General features: G+C 45.2%; 1 protein-coding gene across 2 annotated transcripts; it reads right to left on the bottom strand.

Moving 5' to 3' along the window:
- Positions 1–25,327, bottom strand: LOC126530669 (uncharacterized). 2 transcript variants are annotated; one of them, XM_072287976.1, is made up of 5 exons: positions 24,520–25,327; positions 15,528–15,734; positions 13,827–13,907; positions 12,660–12,737; positions 1–2,556 (listed from the first exon to the last, which is right to left on the bottom strand). In XM_072287976.1, exons 2-5 carry the CDS (start codon positions 15,720–15,722, stop codon positions 2,479–2,481), a joined length of 432 nt encoding a protein of 143 aa, XP_072144077.1. In that variant the 5' UTR covers positions 15,723–15,734; positions 24,520–25,327; the 3' UTR covers positions 1–2,478. The 2 variants fall into 2 exon arrangements, with proteins under 2 accessions (XP_072144077.1, XP_050033891.2); XM_050177934.3 differs by having other exon boundaries at positions 24,536–25,327.

Genomic DNA, 25,327 nt, shown 5'->3' with positions numbered 1-25,327 from the left:
TACAATGAACTTTTTATTTACATACTTAGAAAACATTGGTCAGCTTGACAAACTTTAGTTCTACTCGATCACTCTCATGCACCTTTCACGCGGTGATTTCTGTCACCTCATTGTAGGACGGTGCATACACTGAAAGGCTCTAACATTGCACGCAGTTGCCCATGAGTCAGAAAACTCACTGCCCAATTTCTTTAAAAAGCTTATTCCGCTTTTCTTTTGCGCCTCTCTCCTTCTCTCTTTCTCTCCCCAATTGCCTTCCACACGCAGAGTAGCATGTCAGCTATCTCTATACGCCAGCTGAAATCTGTCTTCCAATAAAGGGTTCTCTCTCTCTCTCTTTCTCTCTCTCTCTCGCTCTCTTTGGAGGGTGAGTGGGGGAGAGGTTGCTCTCACTGATCACGACAGCAGCCCGTTGCAAGAACACCTGCAGCCAGCGATGCTTCAACGCTGGCAGACTACCATTTCAAGCCAGGTGGTAAAAGCGTTCTTTTAGGCCACACAAGCCCAGGCAACACCGCAAGAAATATTTGGCGACATTTTCTACGTGCCAAGAAAAAGGAGCAGAGACTCTCCACGTACCTTTTTTTTTAATTGTTCAGGACTTCATTGTCATCATCTTCAGCCCACTAGTGTCTACTGCAGGTGGAAGGCCTCTCCCAGCAATCTCCTATTATAGATGTCTTGCGCCAACTGATCATACCTTACGCCTGCGAATTTTCTATTTGCACCACACCACCTATCTCCACTATCACACAATCTCTGCCGTACTGGACAACGCTTTCGGTATCTCGGCCCCCATTATGGAAATCTAATATATCCCCGGTTACATGCCCTCTGCATTACGTGCATGACGTGCCCAGCCCAACTTCATACTTTCCTCTTAATTTCAAATAGAATATCTGTTACAAATGTATGCTTTCTAATGCACATCGATGTCTTTCTGCCTGGATGTAACAGCCAGTTGATGTCATTGCCACAACTCCAGAAAGATGACTGCGCCAGTCCCACTGGTGGCATCGTCCCTGTCAAGAATAGAGATCAAATAAGTCGACAAGGCTTTGCTGCTCTAAGGTTTCAAAAAAGTGAGTTTCCTCACAACGGTGGGGTTGTGAAACTGTTTATACTATGTTTCTGTGCAAGACTCGCATGTAAGGCAGTAGCGTAACGCTCAATTATTAAGTTTTACACAACAGTCAAGAAGTGTCTTCGTTATGGCGTCATTGTCGTAGTTTAGTTCTTTCCATACAGCTGGGGGCATCATAGCCATTTTATTTCTGTCATGCCACTGTCATCGTCGTCATGCAGTGATCGCCATTGTCATGCTACCGTAGTCTTTGTCAAGCCGTCAGCTCATGCCAGCGTGGTAGCCATTTTCACTGTCCATTACATCGCCATGATGCTATAGTCCTGTCACTGTCATAATGTCGCTTTCGCCGTCATTGTCGTCATGCCGCTTCCAGCGCCACCTTCGTTATCATTATAGCCCTTTTCACGCTGTCATGATTGTGAGGCCATGGTCTTCACGCCATCGTAAGAACCATATTTGTTGTCATCCTTTTCTCGTTGTTGTCGTCCTGCCATTGTCATCATGGCGCTTTTCTCCTGATTGTGGCGTCACCGCCATATTCATTGCTGTCAACGCACTTTTTAAGCCGGCGTCATCGTTTTCGTGCCATAGTCATCACGGCTCCGTCGGCACCATTTTCGTGTTTATCATCCTCGCCATGCCGCTTTCGTCTTTGTTGTCATCGTCATCCTTTTTTTGACCGACGTCGTCGTCTTATTCTTTGAGACGTTCTTCATTCTTGTCGTAGCGCCGCCGGCTATCTCGTTGCCGTCATCCTGTTGTGGACGTGTTGCTCCTCCTGATTTCGATTGAAATGAAAGTAAGCAATGGTATGTTAGTTAACTGCTGTGCGCAGTAAATTATGCAAAACGCGTCTTCGTTTGTGTCTACGTTATTGATATCTGACCCTCAAGGTCCCGCGAGCAGCAAAAATGTGCCAGCATAGTGAGTGGTGCTCTTTTTAGAGCAGTAAATAAAGACTTGTTCAGCAGCTATTCTCGTGATGTAAAATATGAATTGTCTACTTCTACAAGCGCGGTTTCGTAGAGAATTTCCGCGAACAGGGCAATCAGCGCTGTATGCACCCACATAAAAATTTCCCCATTTTCGTCGGCGCATCTTCGCTCTACATTGTCCAGCTTTCTCCAGAAACGCGTGGGTGAACCATGACGCAGGTAGTCGATCTCTTCCGCAAGGTGCGACTCCGGTCTCCCGCCCCTTTATTTAGTACCCAACAAGAGTCAAAGGAGTTCGACGTGTTCTTTAAGCGGAGGCTCCTAAAGTCCATAGCAAATGACACCTGGCACAGTGGGCACTGAGTGGTGCAGCTCTCGCAAACAACCATTTGTCGCAGACGTCAATTTGCGGGCGCAACTTTTCGGTCACGTGCCTCGGCGAGCATCAGAGAGGTATCAAAGTGGCACCGCCAGGTAGCCCCGACGGGACCTAGCCTTGCAGCAGACCGTCAAAGCCAGGATCAGAGTCACCAACTGAAATGAGAACGGTAGCGTATAAGTCTGTGTGTATAAATGGCACGAAGTTGACTGCGCACTACAGGGTACACTCAACTTAAGCGGGTTTGTTGGGAAGTACATTACCAAGCCTTCGCGACAGTGGCGCAACAGTCGCACATCCGACAGGACAGATGATGAAGCACGCAGGAGCGCGTGCCGTAAATAAGTTCAGGAGAAATCATTACGAGGCAATAACAACAGCAAGAGTTATGCATATTCAACGCACATAATGGAATTCATGTCAAGCGATGCTTCAGTCAAGTATGTATGAAATCGAGTGCAACTAGTTGTCATGCGTACAGTTGCGCTTAATTTCATCCTACGCAGTATGCAACTTAAAGGGACACAAAAGATAAATATTAAGTCGAGGCTGACTGTTCAAATTACGAGAAAGCGTTCGATTCTGTCGAAACCTCAGCAATCATGGAGGCATTACGGATTCAGGGTGTAGACGAGCCGTATGTAAAAATACTGAAAGATATCTATAGCGGCTCCACAGCCACCGTAGTCCTCCTTAAAGAAAGCAACAAAATCCCAATAAAGAAAGGCGTCAGGCAGGGATATACGATCTCTTCAGTGCTATTCACAGCGTGTTTACAGGAGGTATTCAGAGACGTGGATTCGGAAGAATTGAGGATAAGAGTTAATGGAGAATACCTTAGTAACTTGCGATTTGCAGATGGTAGTGCCTTGCTTAGTAACTCAGGGGACCAACTGCAATGCATGCTCACTGACCTCGAGAGGCAAAGCCGAAGGGTGGGTCAAAAAATTAATCTCCAGAAAACTAAAGTAATGTTTAACAGTCTCGGAAGAGAACAGCAGTTTACAATATGTAGCGAGGCACTGGAAGTGGGAAGGGAATACATCTACTTAAGACAGGTAGTGACTGCAGATCAGGTTCATGAGACTGAAATAATAAGAAGAATAAGAATGGGCTGGGGTGCATTTGGCAGGCATTCTCAGATCATGAACAGCAGGTTACCATTATCCCTCAAGAGAAAAGTGCATAACAGCTGTGTCTTACCAATACTCACGTACGGGGCAGAAACCTGGGGGCTTACGAAAAGGGTTCTACTTAAATTGAGGACGACGCAACGAGCTATGGAAAGAATGATGGGTGTAACGTTAAGGGATAAGAATAAAGCAGATTGGGTCAGGGAACAAACCCGAATTAATGACACCTTAGTTGAAATCAAGAAAAAGAAATGGGCATGGGCAGGACATGTAATGAGGAGGGAAGATAACCGATGGTCATTAAGGGTTACGGCGTGGATTCCAAGGGAAAGGAAGCGTAGCAGGGGGCGGCAGAAAGTTAGGTGGACGGATGAGATTAGGAAGTTTGCAGGGACGACATGGCCAGAATTAGTACATGACCGGAGTAGTTGGAGAAGTATGAGAGAGGCCTTTGCCCTGCAGTGGGCGTAACCAGGATGATGATGATGATGATGATGATGATGATGATGATGATGATGACTGTTCATATGGAATTCCAAAAACTTCGCAGCTCTTGTTTTGTGCTAAGAAAATACAAAATTTAAGAGAAAATTGCGTCTGTTGGGCCCGCATACCTTTAGCGCAATTCAAATCGCCCACCCTTGAGCTATGGCCGTGGTGACGTTGCATACGCCAAAACAGCGCCCGAGAGGCAGCGCTACGGTATTTTGCCTAAAGGACCATCGTGTGGTCATGGAGAAACTGAGCCAAGACAGAACATTTTATTCTCAGCTGCAGCTTCTTTTGGTGAAGTGGCGTGGACCACTGAGGCATCCCGTGACATTAGGTGAACGTGAAGTTCTCTGCTACTTGCAGTTTGTATAAGTTTCGCAAGCCAGCAAAACCAGCACAGCACTGCGTGATGAAGAAACTACTGAAACGCGAAAGCGTGAGTGGCAGAGTCGAAAGTTAACGAACGCTTTCGACCGCACACGTCATTGGCAAGAGCAACGTCAATGATTTCTTTTTTTTTTTTTCTAAACATGGAATAGAACTGGAGATGTAGGATTTTCTTCGGTCTAAATAACGCCATGCTATGATCTTTTATTAAGAAAGGTTGAGCAATAGCGACCGAATTATAATGAGGGGTGCTGAAGTCACTGGGATGGCACTTGAAGGTCCCGGCTGAGTCACAAATGTTGTCCTGCATTTACTTCAATTTCTCGATTACTAAGATTTATTTCGCGATAATATTGACGCCTTGGAGATTCCGGGGCAATTATGTATCACTTTATTGTAACCTAATATATTTCTTTAGTTTCCCTTTAATGTAATATTTACGTCTATCCACCAGAAAACTGACAGCTTTAGCATCATGCAATTTTTTTTGCTTTATCACGAACACCGCTCATAAGCCATTCCGATATAAAAACACCAAATCAGGCGTGTAAACAATGTGAGGCGTGTACGCAACAATGTCATGAGGACGATGGCTATGTGTGACGCTTCTCAAGGAAAGAAGTGTGACGGCAGGTGTATGCCAAGGAAGGTAGGGCACATATTTTGCTGCACTGAAGAATTCTGTACCTCTTGTGTCACAGTGGCACAAAGCAATTTCGGAGCATTGGCCAGGAAAGGGCACATACAGGGTTTTTCAGCAAACACTCGAAATTTTTTAAAGGCTGCCTGTGGCAGATAGCTCAATTATAGTTTATGAGCCGGTCTACTGGAAGCGGCGAGCACTACTTGTACAAAAAATTGAAACGCGAAATTGACTAATTAACGAGAATTCATCAATTAAATTTTAGTTAATAATCTTGTGACCCATATTGCAATTACACATTCTAGCAGTGGACTTCACAAGGCGGACCCACTTGGAACGAATTCTGAGGACGACACCAGTTTCGAGATATAAATTCGCGAACTTTGCGGAGAAATGCATTGGCGTTCCAGTCCCTTGCGTGCTCCAGTGCATGAAATGACGTTTTGTTAACAAATTAACTAATTGCTATCACAAGCGGCAACGTTAGCCTCGGAAACCATCTTAATTCATCAAGACGATAAGAGTACTCCACATGACAGCTGAAGTTTGCTTTAGTGAGCCAAGGCACGTGCCTCATATTTGCTGGAAATGGGCGAGGTGCCGCTTGAGTCAGCTGAAGCAACTCTTAAGGCCACTGGCGAAAGCGGTCTGTTGCTTCAAAGATTGACGCCATGCACGCCGACCTCGACTTCTTGTGACATATGCTGTCCGACAGAAAGTGCAATATGTAAGAAGCTCATCTGAGGGTATTCAGCTCGGAACTCACACGTAAAACGTTGTAGAAATCACGCGCCCAGCTTTAAAGCAAGTACGCCCAGTTTATGGATTACGTCATCGCCATTCCTGCACCGCTACTAACCTACAGGCAGAGAAAGATACACGTTCATGTGTCAAGACGAAGAGGAAAAAAAAACATGACAGCGAATAATGAGCAGCGACTCTTCAAAAAGGAAGCACAAAAATTAGTCAAGGTTCACCAAACAGCTTGCATACGCTTTCATCCATCACTCCGAGAGCAGGCCTTCAGGCATACAGAAGAACGCACGAATAAGAGAAACGCGATCTCTACAATATTCCTCGGGAAATGTAAATAGCATAAAAGAAATGCGAGCTCGTTGAAATACCATGGCACATGTGGGCACCGGTGAGCAGGGAGGATTCAAAAGAGAAACAAAATGCGCATAACAAAGCAGACCCCACGTAATCAGCTCTGCAGATTCTTCTCGAGGATGACTAATATTTGCACTAAGTATTCCACCTCGATTATGACATCATGCCCGTCTAGGCATACGAGGCGTGCGATGAATAGACCATGTGCTGCAAGGGGGCCTTGTGCGCGGCGAAAGAAACTTGGCTTCTGAAGTTCACCTTCAACTCTTAGTTTCGATAAGGACAGCTATCTTGAACACTTTTCTTATATTTCTCCGACTCATGTCTGTGCTCACATCTTTGTTGATTCTCTTGAACTCTATATCACTTGAATTGTTTCGAAGCTGCGTACGTGTGAATGTTTTTCTGAACTTTTTGAAGCTCAAGTGCGCGAGCTGTTTACCCGCGAGATTTCTTGATTGTCACTGCCCTGCAACTTTCTTAAAGCGGTGGCAGCTGGCAAAAGGTACATGACGACGCCATCACCATTGTGTCGCAACAGCTTGAAGATCACATAGGTCAAATTATAAAGTGCACAGAAGAACGCTCCGCGGCAAAGTTCGGCAGAACAATTCGGGCAGAGCTCATTTACGATGACTAGCCAAGCGTGCGACCAGCCGAAACGCGTCATGTATGAGACATTTAGTGTGACCGGGCTCCTGTATCGATAAACAAAGTGAGACCAAAAAATAAAGTTAGAGAAACAGACCCAGTAAATTCGGTGGAAATTATTAAAGCAAGAAAGACTATAGAGCTCTACTATAGCAAGAAAGAAGTTAGAAAGGAAATGTTGTACGATAACAGTAAGGGCGGTGCCTTGCTATTTGAATCCCGTGCGGGGGGCCTAAGGACAAAAATATACCGCCGCAAATATTCGAAACTAGATGACACATGTGTCTGCTGTAGCGAAAAAAAAAATAAAAAACGGAGACAACTCAGCATATTCTCATGGAATGCAAAGGCATTCACTCAGTTAGACCCATAGGTAACGTCTACCTTCCTGACGCGGTGGAATGTAAAGCGAATGGCAGCATTAACCGGTTAGCAGTCGAGAACCCGCCGTGGTTGCTCAGTGGCTATGGTGTTCGGCTGCTGAGCAAGAGGTCGCGGGATCGAATCCCGGCCACGGCGGCCGCATTTCGATGGAGGCGAAAACACCCGTGTACTTAGATTTAGGTGCACGTTGAAGAACCCCAGGTGGTCGAAATTTCCGGAGTCCCCCACTACGGCGTGCCTCATAATCAGAAAGTGGTATTGGCACGTGAAACCCCGTAATTTCTTTAGCAGTCGAGAAAAGCTAGATACGTTTACAGTATTGGTGGCGAAGAAAGCCGGGAACACATTGATAGGGCCTAGTTTTCTCATCTTTTATTCTAGTACGAGCCGCATGCGAAAGACATTTTCACTAGCTCATTCATTTTACCGTTTACAGCGACCTCGCTTGGCTCCAGGCAAAGCGAAAAGTAGCCCTTCAACCTTCTTGTATGAAAGCATAAATAGACATGCAGGGACAACGTCATAAAGAAAAACGTGGTCAATATTCTTACATTACTCTCGTAAAAGAATGGAAGTTCATTCTTTCTTATTTATGTAAATCGCTCACCCATCTAAGTTGACCAATTTCTCGGACGTCCTTGAGTTCGCACCCTTCAAAACGTTGATTCGTGTGATAGAGGGACAAACCTAATGAACGCTTTCAATATTTTTTTTTCTCGTTTACTATATGTTAGTGCAAGGTTTCATGGCTTTTAAAGCGATTACCTTTATTTGGCTCATTCGGCCATTTCCATTCGTCCGCTCTCGCTCTCTCGTTCTCTCTTTCGTTCGTTCGCTTGTTTGTTCGGGCTATTTGCGTCATAGACAATCATAGCCAGTGATTTCTCCACAATTTCGTTTCTTCACGGTGCCGAAACGATTTATTGGTGTAAATACAAACACACTATTGTTCAGACATATTTTATCTAATTAAGCAGGATGCTCTCCCAATATCTGAGGACTGCCTTTATTACTGGTATTTAAAGGTTGCCTGATATTACTACTAAAATAACCAACCCGGAAATTCCCGAGCTTAGTTTTGGAAGGCTTTGCCGCGCAGTGAATTCAACAAAGTATTATACGGGCGGCAACTCTGCAGGGGCAACAGATTTAATAAGTATGCGGGATGTGGCAAGTTTTGCACGATGGTGAACTTTATTAAATTGGCCGAACAAGCAGCGCCTCGAGATGGAACCAACGTAAAAGGCAAGGTCTTTTATTTGACGAAAAAGACTTCGCCTGCAAGTCCGCTCGTGGAAACAAAAGCTCTAGCCTGGGGCATTCCTTGTGTCACCACCCTTGATCATTTTAAGTCTTCATCTTCTTGTGAACGTCTGCGTCATATGTCTGAGTTCATCACATTTGAGTTACGAGGAAATGCATCCTTGCAAGTCGAGTACCTTATAAAATCGAATATTTGATTACTCATATTAAAACAGGGCAGCGCTAGGCACACCACCTTTCTTTTATTATATTAAAAACAGCATATAATAAGAGAACATGAATTTTCATGACATTACAACGCCTATTTAGGCGTTCCAGCCATGCGGATTGCTACCTATTGTGGAGTGGCTCACGATACAATGTGTGTTCCAATTCTGGCCATCATCGGAGGCAGTCTAAACAGACAGACGAGACAGCTTCGAGACCATGTAATGGAACGCGTTTCTAGCCGTCTGGAAAACGTACAGAAGACGCCTCTGCAGCCTGACACCACCTCGCAGCAACAAAAAAAAAGTGAAGAAAAGCATACTTTATTTCTGTATTTTAAGTCTTTGCTCATCAAAACCTATAAAAAACACAATTTATCTTACGTTAAGGGTGTACGATAGCGTGTCTATGTTTTTGTGTGCGCAGAAAAACTTTCCTGTCGTCTTTCCAAGCGTCCTGCTCAGCCGCCATTTTGTTTGAACAGGAAAGTAGCCTTCATCGTTTTTGACTTCAATGCTGTCTTCGCGAAGCTGTCTACCTTGCCGTGTTCGTGAGAATTGGAACAAGACTTAAGCTGGCCACTGTCCGCTTAGCCGTCTACTTAGTCGTCTACGGCGAGTATTGGAACACGTACAGCCATAGTGCAGCGTGATCGTCCTTCTGCTTCCTCTTTACCATTTTCTTGTACGCAACGCAGTAGAATTTTCCTAGTTTGCCATTAGTGCTTCCTCGTAGAATAACCCTATTAGCAATATTTCGCGACATCGGCTTAGCAATCCGGCTACTTCTGGAAATTTTGAGATGTCCCTCACAAATTTACTACTGGAGAGCCTTTTAGCTTAGGTAGAATTCGAAAGTGCTGTGAGGCAGGGTAGTGTGTACAGCTCCAGTAAATTACTTATTCGATGGGACCATCGCGTTCAAGGCACGCTGTAGCGACAAGCAAAGAAGGTCTTGTTGCGATATTAAATATTGGTCAGGAACGACCCCAATAAAACTGTGAAAGGGTAGCACGCAGTATAGTTATTAGACAAATAGTTTCGATCATTACTTTCACTTGCAGTTCATGTCTTTTACTATGCACTAAAGAGCGTGCGCACCATAAAGCTATTTACCCTTTTTGCATTTTTAATGAAATAACTCTCTTTTCTGCAGTACTACATTCTGCTTCGTTTCTATTACAATATTCAGGCAGATAGATTACAAAAAAGATAGCTCAACTGGTATTGCGTAAGGAAACACTAAAACTTTGCAATAAAAAAACTCCTTGGCTTCATCTGAGGTGTCATGATTTCTTTTTTCAGCAAGTTCATTATAAGCTTCTTATGTCTACTTTCGTCGTCTAGTCACCGTATGTATTGTCTACGCATCACTAAATGTGTTGTTTCGTCTAAAAAATCTGGGTTTTTAGGTGCCTTAACCGTGATCTTATTACGAGACATGCCGTAGTGGGGGTCTCCGGGTTAATTTTGACCGCCTTGGGTTCTTTATCGTGCACCTCATGCAAGCGGTACATGGGCGGTTTTACAGTTTGCCCCCATCTAAATGCGACCGGCATTTATTACCGCGCCCTATAGGACTTATCTGCAGCGCAACGCCATAACCACTAAGCCACCGCGGCAGGCAGTGTTTCTACTATAACTAGGCTTTTGATCAGGGATAATGAACGCCTCACCATTAAATTTAAGCGTGTTGTCCGGAAACCAAGAGCTTAGGCAGCGAGACGGAAATACGCAAATCAGGACGATTGCCCATTTCAACGATAGGGACATTTCTGTTTTGGTGCAGCTTTTCTACCACTCCTGGGCAACGCATCACAGTGACTACGAATCATAAATTAAGCGTCTAATTCTTCGCAGGCACTATAACTGTTCTCAACCAAACAATTTCAAGCATAATACATGTACTGAAAACCGCAAAATTGCAGACCATGGATGAAGCAAGCGCTACCTCCCGTCGGCAGTTCTTGTACGCGAGTTGATGTCCGCCGTGCAGGTATGTCTGTGCGTTTGCGTGTAGTAATTGTCTGTGTACCCTTGCAAGTTTTAAACCAGAACGCGCTAGTGTCGACCGCATGGCATGAGCTTTATAACCGCGAGAAGCGGCGATATAGGCGGCAGTATGCACAAGCGCACAAAGCATTATCAGGTATGAAAATCGTCTGCTACACTGTTCCCACCAGCGTTATCTGCGCCGCCTTGTTTGGAAAAAACCGGTCTAAAGATAGGTGCGGTTTCATCGGTGATCCACTGTATATTTTTAAGGCAAAGCCTTTCTAGGCTCATGGTGAAGTTTTCGTCAGCAGACCTCACCGCCAGGAGTGTCCGCCGAAGCGTCAACGTGCCATATGAAGACAGAGAAAAGACAGATGAAAGAATGAGAAATGATTGATAGTGACAGTTAGTGAATGATAACGTTAGAATAGAGATTGGTAAAGGTTAATAATGACTAGTAATGACTAATAATGGCTACTAATGACTTGTAATTACTACTAATGACTCCGAAATGACCAATATGTATAACTACGGCTTGCAATCACCTCTATTGATTAGAAATGACTAGAAATCTTTAGTAATTAGTAGTAATGACTAACATGACTACTAATGACTTGTAATGATTACTAATGACTACGAAATTACCAATATGTATAACGACGGCTTGTAATGACCACAATTGATTACAAATGACTAAGAATGCTTACAGTGAGCAGTAATGACTAATAATGACTGAAATGACTTGTAATGACTAGTAACTACTACGAAATGACCACTATGTCTAACGACAACTTGTAACGACTACAATTGATTAGAAATGACTAAAAATGCTTAGTAATGACCAGTGATGACTACTAATGACTACTAAATGACCAATATGTCTAACGACAAATTGTAACGACTACAATTGATTTGAAATGAATAAATATGCTTTGTAGTGAGCAGTAATGACCAATAATGACGGAAATGACTTGCAATGAAGTAATGACTACGAAATGACCCATATGTCTAACGACAATTTGTAACGACTAAAATTCATTACAACTGATTAAATGGCTTAGTAATGACCAATAGTCACTAATAATTAACGAATCGGCTTTCGCCATTCACCTCTTAAGAGAAATCTTAAGAGGCCCTGTCATATTTCTTCGTTTTACTGAAACCTACGAATTCGCAGTGTGGATACATATTTTTCAAAAGCAAGGAAACTTATGAACATGTGGGAGGTATTATTCTGAAAAAAGAAACAAGAGCGATGATTGTAAATACATGTAGCTGCGTGGTCTGACTATTTGTGACGGTATGCGATGGGACCTCAAGCCAACAGCGCACTAAATGGAATTGGAAATTGCTTTTTCGGCCTTGCGCATACTATCACCGACCTCGACGCTCTAAGGTGTTGACATGCCGTGGGGTTGATGCTCGCGCGTTCTGGATTTTAAAAAAATGGGAAAGTTGAACATGCGCGTGTCAGTGCATTTTTTTTACTGATTCTCTAAACAAAATTCGTTAATTCGCGACGCGGGGGCGCGCGCGCGTTTGTTTGTGTGCGCGTGTCCTGAAGCTTTCTATTGAAAGTAACCCAAGTTAATTTTACGATGTAACCGCAATAGTAAAAACCTGCAATTACTGAACGTTCGCACCTTTGTAGTGGCTCTGCGTGTACAAAAAATAGCCTAATCTGTTAGCATGGGCGAGAGACTGCCATACCCGCCGTTGGGGCGTAGTGGCTCTGGTGTTGCGCTGTTAAGCCCGAGAGCGCGGGATCAAATTCCGGCCGCGGTGGTCCTGTTTCGATGGGGGCGAAATGCAAAAACGCCCCTGGTACCCTGCGTTGGGCGCACGTTTAAGAATCCCTGGTGGTCCAACTTAATCCGGAGTACCCGACAACGACGTGGTTCATAATCGTAGCCTGATTTTGGCACTTAAAACCCCAGAATTTATTTTAAAAATCCTGCCTTCCATGGCTAATGTATGCGCATAAAGGCACTTACCAAGGCGAACACTGCAAGCGACTGCACCAGGATGCTCCAGTGTCGGCGATTCTTCACGTCGAAGCTCTTGGTGCATACCTGGACATTCAAAAGGGAAGCACCTTTTGACAAAAAATCGATACCCTGGGTTTCAAAGTTTCATTTCTTGTCAGGCGCTTGCTTCGCACGCATGGTTGTATGAGCTTGCGTTAAAAATAAGAATATTGCTATGCACGCAAAAAGAAACATTTAATTAAGCAGGCCCAGAAAGGTTTGGTAGCATATTGTATGAACAAATGAATTCATTGGTGGAATAATAGTCGTGATGGAGTGAGTTAAGAAATGAGTTGGTGAATGATCAAGCGAATGAACGAGTCGGTTCGCCGCACAATTCTTTCGCATGAGACCCTCCATACTGAGGACCTTACAAACTTCGTTCAACTGATAACTGAGCAGCAAATCAAGGATACATTGATATATATCCCATTTGAATATTTACGATGTGAGTATTAGTCAAAACATTAACAAGAGTAATGCGAACAAGGCGAACTTGTATCAAAAGAACTCTCGCCAATCTTAGCCGATGTAATTAAAAACTTTTTTTTCAGCTGCTGTATTTCCTACAAGCCTGAAGGCGCGGAAAATAATTCCCATTTTTAAAAAAGATGCCCGCGAATATATTAGCAACTATCGCCCAATTTCAATTTTAACGTTCTCTAGCAGTGTAATCGAAAAACTAATTCACAACCATTTAATGAAAGGAAATGCCTATTAAAGTTTAGCTCATGATCTGATGACCAGTTTTCGTTATGACAAAGCCTCTCTTCCACAGAAATGAGGGTTGATTGATTGATTGATTGATTGATTGATTGATTGATTGATTGATTGATTGATTGATTGATTGATTGATTGATTGATTGATTGATTGATTGATTGATTGATTGATTGATTGATTGATTGAGCGCGTACCATAACATTATCTATGAAATAAAATAAACAGTAGCGGTGAGCTTGTGTGCATCACGTGGAGACAACGTAGGTGACGCCCAAAGTTGTCTCACTTTCGAACGACAAGGTCGGTCATGTCACAAGTTTTCCAATGCATTCAAAACACGTGGCGTGTGCAGTCTAAGCATTTCCATAGGTGCCAATCCAAGTGGGCAAGTCGACCCAAAAGCATTCACGCACCCTCTCCTTGATGCAGGCGTCCAGCTGGAGTGCAAGATAGACGACCAGTGCTACGGTGACCAGCGACAGCACGCCCACGTACTGCGAGAGAAAGAGAGAATACAATGCGCGCGTTTCACCTACGAATAAATAAACTTCACATGAAATAAGAGTTGTGACTTTCTTTTTCTTTTCTGAAAAATGTTCACGTTAGTGTAACACTAGAGTGGCGTCAGCGACCGCATGAACTAAAGCAACCGAAGGGTGACGCATCGCCGAGCTTTTGTGTCGAGAAGTGTGTCCGACGTCGGCGTGTTTTAGTCTCCGGCACCAAGGGATCAATCCAGGTCAAACATATCGAAACTATGCAATGCATCGCGCTACACTACAATTCTACAGTGTTGTCCGAATATGGGTACATTTACTGGGTGTCCCATCCCACTCCCCTTCAGAAGCGCCCATGCACGTACGCGATCACTCTAAGACCACGCTGGCAAAAACTTCTGAAGAATTTGTCCGGCAGCATGATGCGAAACACTGACTCTGCAGCCCATACGCTTCGCTCTTCTGTGGGCGTTTGCGCCCTTTACACAGTACCGTTTCGCGGAGACCAGCTCTGTGTCTTTGCACACGCTGGCAAATGGTCAAGTCGCTAACAGGCACATGTAACGATTACTTCGCGTAAGAAGCAATTGCGGCCGGAGTGACGAATTATCGCTCACATGCAACAATGGAAGACCACCTTCGTTTCCCTGCCTGGTGAAAGCGAAAGCCTCCTTGGTGCATAGGAGGAAGGTATCAGAATACGCAGTTAGCTCTAGCGCTTAAAAGCGAGACACAAGAGCGGGGGTGGCCTGCCAGCTCATATGAAGCGTGATAACTGAGATTACTAGAGGTAACGTGATACTTCAGTCGTTCAGTGACTGATAGATGTAGCACGTGAGTATCAGTGGCTCGCCCTCCTTTTCCCTAGATTGTGGTCTGCCACTTGGAAAACATAAAGCTGCGCCGTGTTATCTTAGCTCATCGTTCTTTTAATTGAGGTTTATAACGAATACCAGTTCATTTCACTCCAATTCTTACGAGGACCGCTGATATACGAGACGGCCGGTTCGTCCAGCACGTTGTGAATTTCTCAAACTACCAATTATCACGCACTTATTCAGCATGTTTCTTTTTTTTTTTTTTGAGTGAGCTATGCCTATGTTTTCAAGTATCAGGTGTCAGCTGACTCGATATCAGAAAAATCGCTTTTGTTAGTCTTGATTTAAATTATGGGTAAACCTCCTATATAGAACATCTGCAATTTTGTATTGTCCATCTTATCAGAACGGAATTCTGAGTTGAACAAGATGCTAAGCTTTTTCGTGTCGAATAATCAGAGCGCGGGCAAGACGTTTGATCTGCTCCACTCCAGACCTAGACATGCTACTTAAAACAGGCGCCAGCTCGTTTCAGACGCCATCGCATCGAGATCGACGCGCTACGGGTAAACGCTAGCATATCAAATTAAGGTGATGCGTTGCCAAATCCGATGCGCTACCGCCGCGAGCTTCTAAACGTGGCATGGACACTGCTTTGTAAGGTCGCCTCTGAGGTGGATAAGGTGTTCTAGTTCATAGATCAGAAAAGCTAAAAGCGTCATGCCAAGCACGACGAATTTGCAACGAACACAAGCGACAGCTGCGGTGAGCATTCGTACCAGTACTTGTGAGCACGTACCACTACGAGCCATCCGTACCGCTCTCCGCACGAGCCACCACAACCCAGTGTGGCAATCAGCAGCAGCATGCCACCGGAAATGACGTAGAAGCAAGCGACCTCTGTCGGTGGCCGGCCGCTGTCATCGTCCAGCAGTGTGCGCGACACCTCCAAATCGGGCCGTACCAGCGCCAGCAAACCGGCTGAGAGCAGCATGGCCCCGACGGTCTGTGGAGAAAAGGGAAATACTTGAGGTCGTGGCACCTGTGCTTAGAGTCTCGCGGCGCCTGCTGACTGGAGTGTTCTTGTGTTTCTCAAAGCTAAGTGTTTGAACGAGCAAAATACGCAGTACGAACATAGGCTCTGATGAAAATTACATATTTAATATTTGCACTGTCATTGTGTGGCTAGACGACTGAAAGGAGGAAAACTAATAAATCATGGCTGTGAAACAAACCGTGCCACTGGCAGACCTTCAGCAGAAGTCCACGTATTCGTGCCCTTTGTTACGCTACGGAGGACAGCCGCAACCTGACTCTGTAACGTTGCGTCTACCGCCGCACACGCAGGTTCTGGGTTTGGTTCCAAAACCTGCGAGCCATTTGTTATGGCATCATACTACGGGTCGTACAAGTTTTTTTTTTACAGAATTACACCTTCGAGCGCGTGATTCGGCTACAATGTGATCGGCAATACAAAGACATAATAGAATTCCACATTGGTGGCATGGTGGGGGATGCTCGGAGGAAATGCCCACGAAGTCAATGTTCTCGGGCTATTCAGGGCGTGTTCCGTCTCGGCCTTAATAATTGTACACCCCACTGCCGGGTCCGAACTTTTTCGAGCTTCGAGATATTTTGTTGGGTCCAATGAAGACCACATGGGACCCCGGCAGCTTCCGAGACCGTTCCACGATTTGTACAGCAGCAACAGCGAATCCTGTTTCTAGTAGGAGGTTCTTCTAATTATAGGCGGTACCCTGGAAACCATCAAAGCGTTCACGCTATTTACGGGAGCGAGACGAGTCATGCGCTAAATGCAATCTGTGCTGTTGAATTCTCGGAGTGCGCGCCAAGCGAACTTTACACGTGTTCCCACACAAGCACCCACTTCCGCTGAGCGCGCGTTGTAGAAAAAATGCATAATCTTGACGTGCACGCAACAACAATACGTTCATTCATAACAGATCGTTGGCAGTCGTACACGGCAACCTAGGCGTTTTTGTGATGACATCCGAGGACCTCGGGCTTCCACCGTAAAATCACCTTGCTGGCTACTCCGAACAATGGCTGATAAGTACACAGCTTTTACGTTTTGTAGTTGTTCTTACATTTCTAGTTAACGAAGCACGTTTGCCAGTCTTCTGGCACGCGCTGCGCAAACGTTTGCTTCTCTTACTTTTCATTCACATCTGCAGTCAAATCTAGAAGACTTTCTTCTTTCACAATAATTGGTCTTCATTAGCCAGCTGGCTTCATTAACCTTATCTCCGTTATCACAATTACACGACACGTGCTCTTACGAATCACTCAAGCAAACACACTCATTCCTCAGTGCCATCGCCTTTTTCAACCGTGCCCTTACCTTCGCGTGTTGCGAAACTATGGTGGCTGTGATTTTCTTTCTCTCCTTGTTCTACCTTGCACCTGCTATGGAAACATTTCTTTTTCTCCTGCTGGCCGCCGTGCCCATCGCAACACGCGCTATGAATTTCGCACATCCAATTAACCGGGTAAAGCACTACGCTTTGGAACTTCATTTCCAATGCTGCGCTTAGCCTGTAAATCTTAATGTTTCGCGGCAAAGGTGCTTCGCGGCAAAGGTAGTTTAATTTTGGGGCCCAGTACTGCTAACCTGTACTATCAACCATTGCGAGATTAACTGTCCCGGAAATTGTCGTGTGCGCTGTTTCCACCGTCATTTTACAGCCGTTTCTACTTAACTTTGCCACAGACGAATAACATATGTACGGGTGTGTCAATTACATTTTCCCGCAAAGCACCAAAACTTTATTCTAATGCTGGCACACTGGTGCCACTCGCGTCAACATATGTCCTTCTTCTCCTGCCTCTCGACAGCGGTCCTTCTTGCCAAGCGTGTATGTCCGAAACCGCAAAGCATGGTTTCATCAGTTGCAGCCTCACGATATACATTTCATCGGCTTCTGAACCCTTCTTCGGGCTCGTCGATAAAAACGCCGTCGGCGGATAGCACGCGCTGCTGCAAACATCTCAGCCAAACTTTGCAGTTGTGCGCGGTGCGTGGTGATCACAAGTGGAGCACGAAGTCAAATTTTTCTCGAACACTCTCTTTTGAAACGACGCTTTTCCTCAGCCGTTTCGGGGCTGCCGGCAGCTTGCATATGTGGTGATATGCAAGACTCCCATAGACGGCTGCTATTGGCTGACAGCTGACATCAATTAAGGAGGGTGTTTGAATCAGTGCCCTTCTTCCGACTATTACTGCATCCGTACATTTATTGACGCAGTTAATTAAACTGGCTGAAATAATCAATAATATGCGTTTCGAACGTAAATAAGAATCACGTACTTCCGGAAAAAAGCCGGTTATCGTCTCTTCACGCTCGGCCGCTGAAGGTCGCGTAGAAATCAAGCTTTGACCACGCTGCTTACCGGTGTCGTAGGCGTCGGTCTCGCTGATTTATATTCATTATGAACACTCAACTAGCATCAAGTCACGCGCAACTTAAAGGAGTGGAGGCACCAAAATCTCGGGTAATCATCTTTTTTTAAATCTTTGGTAATGCACACCACCAAAGGGACGATATTAACAGCAGGCATATGCACGACCAGGTCCCCAGTAATTTAATACAAGACTGTTTCCATCACACAGATAAATATTTTTTAAACTCCGGCCAGCAGGTGTGGACAACCTTTAAGTGACGTAAATCATGAGTATCCGACGTCACGGCGATCACGTGCACCACCAAAGTGTTGCCAACAACGAAGTTATTCGTCGTCAGCTCAGTTTCACACGTTTTCCCACGTTCGTCGACGCCAAAGCTAGGTGCGAGACGCCCACTTGCGCCTCCCGGCTGTTTTGGCAAACTCACGTGCAGACGCTCTGAAACTTTGTCGCCACCACCGTCTGTAAGGCCACCATGTTTTGCTCTCAAGAATGACGCTTTCATGCTGGCTTTCGCGACGAGTCCGTAGAAGAGAGCCACGCTTCATTTCTAAACTTCAAAATTAAAATAACTTACCTATTAGCCGTCTGCTATCAGTCATACTCTACGAAAGTGTTCCTAATAAGCATACAAATCTTACGCTATAGCAAACTTAGCTTGCAAATTTGGTGTCTACGCTTCTTTAAAGTCAGACCATACGTACGCTTGCAAGCGAGCGCTCACTCCTTGCCGCTCCTAACTAGCCGTCTAGGCAGAAATCGCTTCGTATTGAGCAATTGACAGCCTTCAAAATGCGCAATTTCGATGGGGCTGCTATCCATCGGTACATGTCATCATCGTCATCATCATGAGCCTGGCTACGCCCACTGCAGGGCAAAGGCCTCTCCCATACTTCTCCAACTACCCCGGTCATGTGCTAATTGTGGCCATGTTGTCCCTGCCAACTTCTTAATCTCATCCGCCCACCTAACTTTCTGCCGCCATCTGCTACGCTTCCCTTCTCTTGGAATCCACTCCGTAACCCTTAATGACCATCGGTTATTTTCTCTCCTCATTACATGTCCTGCACATGCCCATTTCTATTTTCTTGATTTCTTTTTCAACTAAGATGTGATTAACTCGCGTTTGTTCCCTCACCCAATCTGCTCTTTTCTTATCCCTTAACGTCACACCCATCATTCTTCTTTCCATAGCTCGTTGCGTCGTCCTCAATTTAAGTAGAACCCTTTTCGTAAGCCTCCAGGTTTCTGCCCCGTAGGTGAGTACTGGTAAGACACAGCGGTTATGCACTTCTCTTTTGAGGGATAATAGCAACCTGCTGTTCATGATCTGAGAATGCCTGCCAAACGCACCCCAGCCCATTCTTATTCTTCTGATTATTTCATTCTCATGATCCGCATCCGCGGTCACTACCTGCCCTAAGTAGATGTATTCCCTTACCACTTCCAGTGCCTCGCTACCTATCGTAAACTGCTGTTCTCTTCTGAGACTGTGAAACATTACTCCAGTTTTCTGCAGATTAATTTTTAGACCCACCCTTCTGCTTTGCCTCTCCAGGTCAGTGAGCGTGCATTTCAATTTGTCCCCTGAGTTACTAAGCAAGGCAATATCATCAGCAAATCGCATGGTATGAAGGTATTCACCATTAACTCTTATCCCCAATTCTTCCCAATCCAGGTCTCTGAATACCTCCTGTAAACACGCTGTGAATAACACTGGAGAGATCGTATCTCCCTGCCTGACGCCTTTCTTTATTGGGATTTTGTTGCTTTCTTTATGGAGGACTACGGTGGCTGTGGAGCCGCTATAGATATCTTTCAGTATCTTTACATACATCTACACTGTCTACACCCTGATTCCGTAATGCCTCCATGACTGCTGAGGTTTCAACTGATTCAAACGCTTTCTCGTAATCAATGAAAGCTCTATATAAGGGTTGCTTATATTCCGCACATTTCTCTATCCCCTGATTGATAGTGTGAATATGGTCTATTGTTGAGTAGCCTTTACGAAATCCTCCCTGGTCCTTTGGTTGACAGAAGTCTAAGGTGTTCCTGATTCTATTTGCGATTACCTTAGTAAATACTTTGTAGGCAACGGACAGTAAGCTGATCTGTATATAATTTTTCAAGTCTTTGACGTCCCCTTTCTTATGGATTAAGATTATGTTGGCGTTCTTCCAAGATTCCGGTAAGCTCGAGGTCATGAGGCATTGCGTATACAGGGTGGCCAGTTTTTCTATAACAATCTGCCCAACATTCTTCAACAAATCTGCTGTTACCTGATCGTCCCCAGCTGCCTTCCCCCTTTACATAGCTCCCAATTCTTTCTTTACTTCTTCCGGAGTTACTTGTGGGATGTCAAATTCCTCTAGACTTTTCCATCTTTCATTATAGTCGTAGGTGCCACTGGTACTGTATAAATCTCTATAGAACTCCTCAGCCACTAGAGCTATCTCATCCATATTATTAATGTTATTGCCGGCTTTGTCTCTTAACGCATACATCTGATTCTTGCCTATTCCTAGTTTCTTCTTCACTACCTTTAGGCTTCTTCCGTTCCTGAGTGCACGTTCAATTCTAACCGTATTATACTTTTTTATGTCATCTGTCTTACGCTTGTTGATTAACTTCGAAAGTTCTGCCAGTTTTATTCTAGCTGTAGGGTTAGAGGCTTTCACACATTGGCGTTTCTTAATCAGATCTTTCGTCTCCTGCGATATCCTAACAATGTTACCACCGACTTCTATTGCACACTCCTTAATGATGGCCATAAGATTGCCGTTCATTGCTTCAACATTAAGGTCCCCTTCTCATGTTAAAGCCGAATACCGGTTCTGTAGGTTGATCCGGAATTCCTCTATTTTCCCTCTTACCGCTAACTTATTGATCGGCTTCTTATGTACCAGTTTCTTTCGTTCCCTCCTCAAGTCTAGGCTAATTCGAGTTCTTATTACCCTATGGTCACTGCAGTGCGCCTTGCCGAGCACGTCCACACCTTGTATGATGCCAGGGTTAGTGCAGACTATGAAGTCTATTTCATATCTAGTCTCGCCATTCGGGCTCTTCCACGTCCACTTTCGACTATCCCGCTTGCGGAAGAAGATATTCATTATTCGCATATTATTCCGTTCTGCAAACTCTACTAATAACTCTTCCCTGCTATTCCTAGAGCCTATGCCATATTCCCCCACTGACTTGTCTCCATCCTGCTTCTTGCCTACCCAGGCATTGAAGTTGTTCCGCACGACGCAGCACGGCCAGGCTAAAGCGCAAGAGCGCGAGCGCGCACTCCAGTCCTGTCGTGTACATATAGCAAACGTGTCGTACAGTTGCATGTGGCTGCATTAGCTACGTAGCATAGATACCACTGCCGCCGCCGGGTGCCGCGACAAGCCCGATCGTTAGATCGTTAAGCTCGCGGCCGCTCGCTGAGGATAACCCCATACTCTGTAGGGAACATGGCTCCAGGCACCTATTGAGCCTGCCTGAGCTCCAACATTCGACGGGAACAGGTCGTCTGCTTCCCGATCACCTTCGATTTGCACACCTCCGAGGTGTGCCGCAATCATAATCGAGTCAGGTTAGGAGACCTCTCAACACGAGTACACAGTGACACATTCATCGCTTAGCCGATGTGAGCACTGCCGGCGTACTCGAACGAGCGAACATATATAAAGACGATGTTTCGATCGACCCTTGAAAATTGTGTAATTGCCGTAGAGATAATTGTGAAAGGAAATGTGCTACCGTCCACTCGATGCGAGAAGAGAAAGCCACTCGTAGCTATCTGGTACATGTAGCACAGCAAAGTTACCGGACACCGTAAGTTGAAGCTAGCAAAAGTTGAGGGATAGCCTCCGAATTTGACGCGTCGTACGCGCCAAAGTCGCAAGTAGTGGCGTCTACGTGAACATCCGAAATCAAATTTGAATTCCGAAATTTTAGTAATGGGAGCGTTGTGGGCACGCCCCGCTCCGCCGTTACCTTCACTGTGCAAGGCATTGAAGAAGCGGGAGCACAGCGAAAGGTATCAAAGGAGATTTCGAATGACTCCGCATCTGGCGAAAGCATTGAAGTACATCTTGCGGTGAAGCATGTCTGAAATAGTCGATTTTCACGCCAAATGCATTTCTCGACTCCAATAATAATTTTCTCAGGGCCCCTTTAGGACGGTGTTAGAAATGATTTGAAGGGCGCGTTTCCTGTTAAGCTTTTATAATTTTCTGCGGGTTGGTTGTGCATCTTTTCAAGGTAATCTGCCCATTAAAACACACTTCCTCTCAGTTAATAAATAACAAACAAGACAGCATTTTCCCTCTTGGGTTCGTTCTCTAGAGAACACATGTGTGTTGAGCAGCAATGCTAAAACAATTTCCTTGGAATGTTAGATCCTCGAACACCGATCGCTTACAACTTGACGGTGAAACGGACTATCCGACTCCGACAATGTGGCGGTCCTTTTATTACTATGCTTGTTTGTTATGTCTTTCTTCTAAGGTACATCGATGTCTGAAGACGCTTGCTTCTAGGCGTTCTTCTTGTGTTCAAGGCAGCGAGAACTTAAGAAAGTGGCTGGTAAATTTTAAAGCGTTTTCGCATGTTCTACCATTATCACTCCCACGAACTCGAGGATTTTAATGGTCAGCTGCTGTTCACGTATTCTAGAAGCGGCATTACCAGGGATAGCTGCGGCAGCCACTCCTACTGTAACAGTCAGGTACTGAGATCCACATGCGATCAAATAATATGGTTGCCCCACGCGTTCATCGAAGACAAGTTGGCTTCTTTATTTATACGAAAGCTATTTTTTTTTTTATTTGCAACCGCCCACTTGCGGCAATTCAGCAGGCGGTCCTTAGGAAACCTCGAGTAAACGGGGCTATTATACGAGTGTATATCGCGAAGACATCTCATCTTTCTTCTTTATCTACTTTAAGAATATTGTCTGCGAGGAAATATAATTACGCGGAATAATTCTTTATTGTTGCTATTGTTCTTGTCATTAAATAACGCTTATTCTCTCTGGCTCTCTCGAGGTATTCCCGCACATACAAGGCCTATTTTACATCATATCGCAAATAGATTGTGCAGATATCTGCAACGTGGACGAAGTTGTTAAAAGGGAGAAATTGCAATCCACCCAAGAGATGCACGAAATTACAAATTATGAGTTTCTCCGAAAGAAAACTTCGTTGTTGATGAAGCATTCGTCTTGGCTCGGGTATGAAACCCGAGACCATGGTCTCATCGGGGCGGCCGCTCTAACATCTGAGATAACCACGAGGTTAGAAGATTGCGTCATAGGCGTGCGCACAAGGAGACAAGGCAGGGATGGCAATCACCCCTCCCCCACATTGGTGATGGAGGGCGCCAATTGGCCACTTACTAAATTTGTTAAAAAAAGCTATTCTAGAATGTTCTTCATTTTCTTTTTTTGCAATTAAAACATCATCTACCGGCCTACCTTACCGCTAGGAAGTGCGATGCGCATGGTAGAAAGCACCGAGAGCGCGTGCCTTCAATCAACTTCAATGTTCATGTATTATTATTTTTTTATATATTTGCGTTCGTCACTGAAAAGATGTCTGTCACTTTCGAATGCGGGTCAACTTCGTCTTTTGAGTGACTGCGGCGATTGCTTGGGAATTAGGCGGGTTTGTCTTACGAATATCGAAGCGTCGAGACTGGCGTCTGCATTAGGGCAGACAACTGTCCTCATAGCACACTGTATTAACGTGAACTATTTAGTGCCTGAATTCTGCCGTGTCCTGTGGGTAGGACGGCAGCAGCGTGACGTTTCACCGCCTTCGGTATCGGCACAGTTTTCACAGTGAATCGCCTTCGAGATCGGCTCAGGTAAACCCCTTCCCCTGCTCGGTGGCATTCACACTGGAGCACCTTCGGCGGGAACCACTTGATTAATTCCGGCACAATGCGGGCAGTTAGTTCTCGCATCGATTCTCAGTGCACCCCTTTCAGTTTTGGCCATCGTCGTGCCTTACTCCTGCGATTGACGCGATCATTTAGGCGACATAACGTCGTTGCCGCCTTCGTCTCGCCATCGTCATCATGTCGGCATCTTGTCTCTGTCGTCACAAATAGAAATTCTCGCCTTACACAGACATGTTGCGCCATCTGGTGCCACACTGTGTAACCCCAAACGATGCTAGAAAGGTCATGCAAGTGTATCCACAAAATACTTCGCATAAATTTGTTTCCCGCAAAGTGTGGGATCTGCAAAACTTTTTTCACACGGTTTAAGAAAAAACAGCTCTGCACTGGGATACTGTTGCCTTCGGACGTTACAATACCGAATCTTAACTCATATCCAGTACGAATTGATTACAAGAATCTCAATATTCACCTCTGCACGTACTCACCCATAGAGTAACGTTCGTGGTAAGAAGAAGACATCGCGCAACGGGAGCCATGACAACGCTGTATGCAATCCGCACACGGCTAATACACGCACACGCACGTTCTCAAAACAAGGTGACAGGCCCACACTTCACACACGTGTCTAGCTTCAGAGACGCCACATCGTTGCGTTGAATGGTTGAGGCACGCGACAAGCGCAACAGCTTTACTGAACTGATACCCTGCAAGAGCTGTGAGGCACGAGCGGTCTTCTGTGTTCGCATCACTTCGTCATAGCTTTGCGAAAGTCATTGTTTACAGGCTTTTGTCCTTGTTCGTTCGTTTCTACTTGAATTAAATTACAATTAGCGCACACAATTGGTCGAAATATTCGGGCAAGTGGAAACCGCTGCCAATGCGCTTAAATGCTTCGCAAAACAGCCCGAGCTATTCCATTGTGCTCGCCACAGGTGCCTCGATAGACGTTGCTAAGGTATCTCGATGGCTCCCAGAGCAGGGTACACAAGGAAGCAGAAGCTTTTCGGCGGCCACTGTCGTTGTGGAAATGGATCCCTGCATACGTTACACTCTGTCAAAGGTGGCTACGTCCCGCTACTCAGAGATGCAGGTTTCGAAGCTGGAGCGGCAAGACAGGCTACTCCAAAGGCTGTAAGTTTTCGAGGATATGTCACGCACATGAGAGGAAACCTAACGAACGGAAAAATACGTTTCATCCATCGGACTTGCACGCACATACGACGTCAAACGTGGCACCCACAAGCGACGCTCCCGCTCGCTGTCGTAATCTGCTCACG

Source organism: Dermacentor andersoni, chromosome 4 (genome assembly GCF_023375885.2).
Source record: "Dermacentor andersoni chromosome 4, qqDerAnde1_hic_scaffold, whole genome shotgun sequence".
In the NCBI taxonomy this organism is placed as follows: Eukaryota; Metazoa; Arthropoda; class Arachnida; order Ixodida; family Ixodidae; genus Dermacentor; species Dermacentor andersoni.
Note: the sequence above shows the minus strand (reverse complement) of the source record. Positions and strands in the feature narration are given on the sequence as shown.

What these genes read in the sequence shown, in the direction of transcription:
- LOC126530669 (XM_050177934.3), bottom strand. Translation starts at nt 24,586, where the DNA reads ATGGCTCCCGTTGCGCGATGTCTTCTTCTTACCACGAACGTTACTCTA. An exon ending in CCACGAACGTTACTCTATGG is followed by an intron (nt 15,735 to 24,535) that starts GTGAGTACGTGC and finishes TTTTCTCCACAG; the next exon opens with ACCGTCGGGGCCATGCTGCT. An exon ending in ACGCCTGCATCAAGGAGAGG is followed by an intron (nt 12,738 to 13,826) that starts GTGCGTGAATGC and finishes TTGAATGTCCAG; the next exon opens with GTATGCACCAAGAGCTTCGA.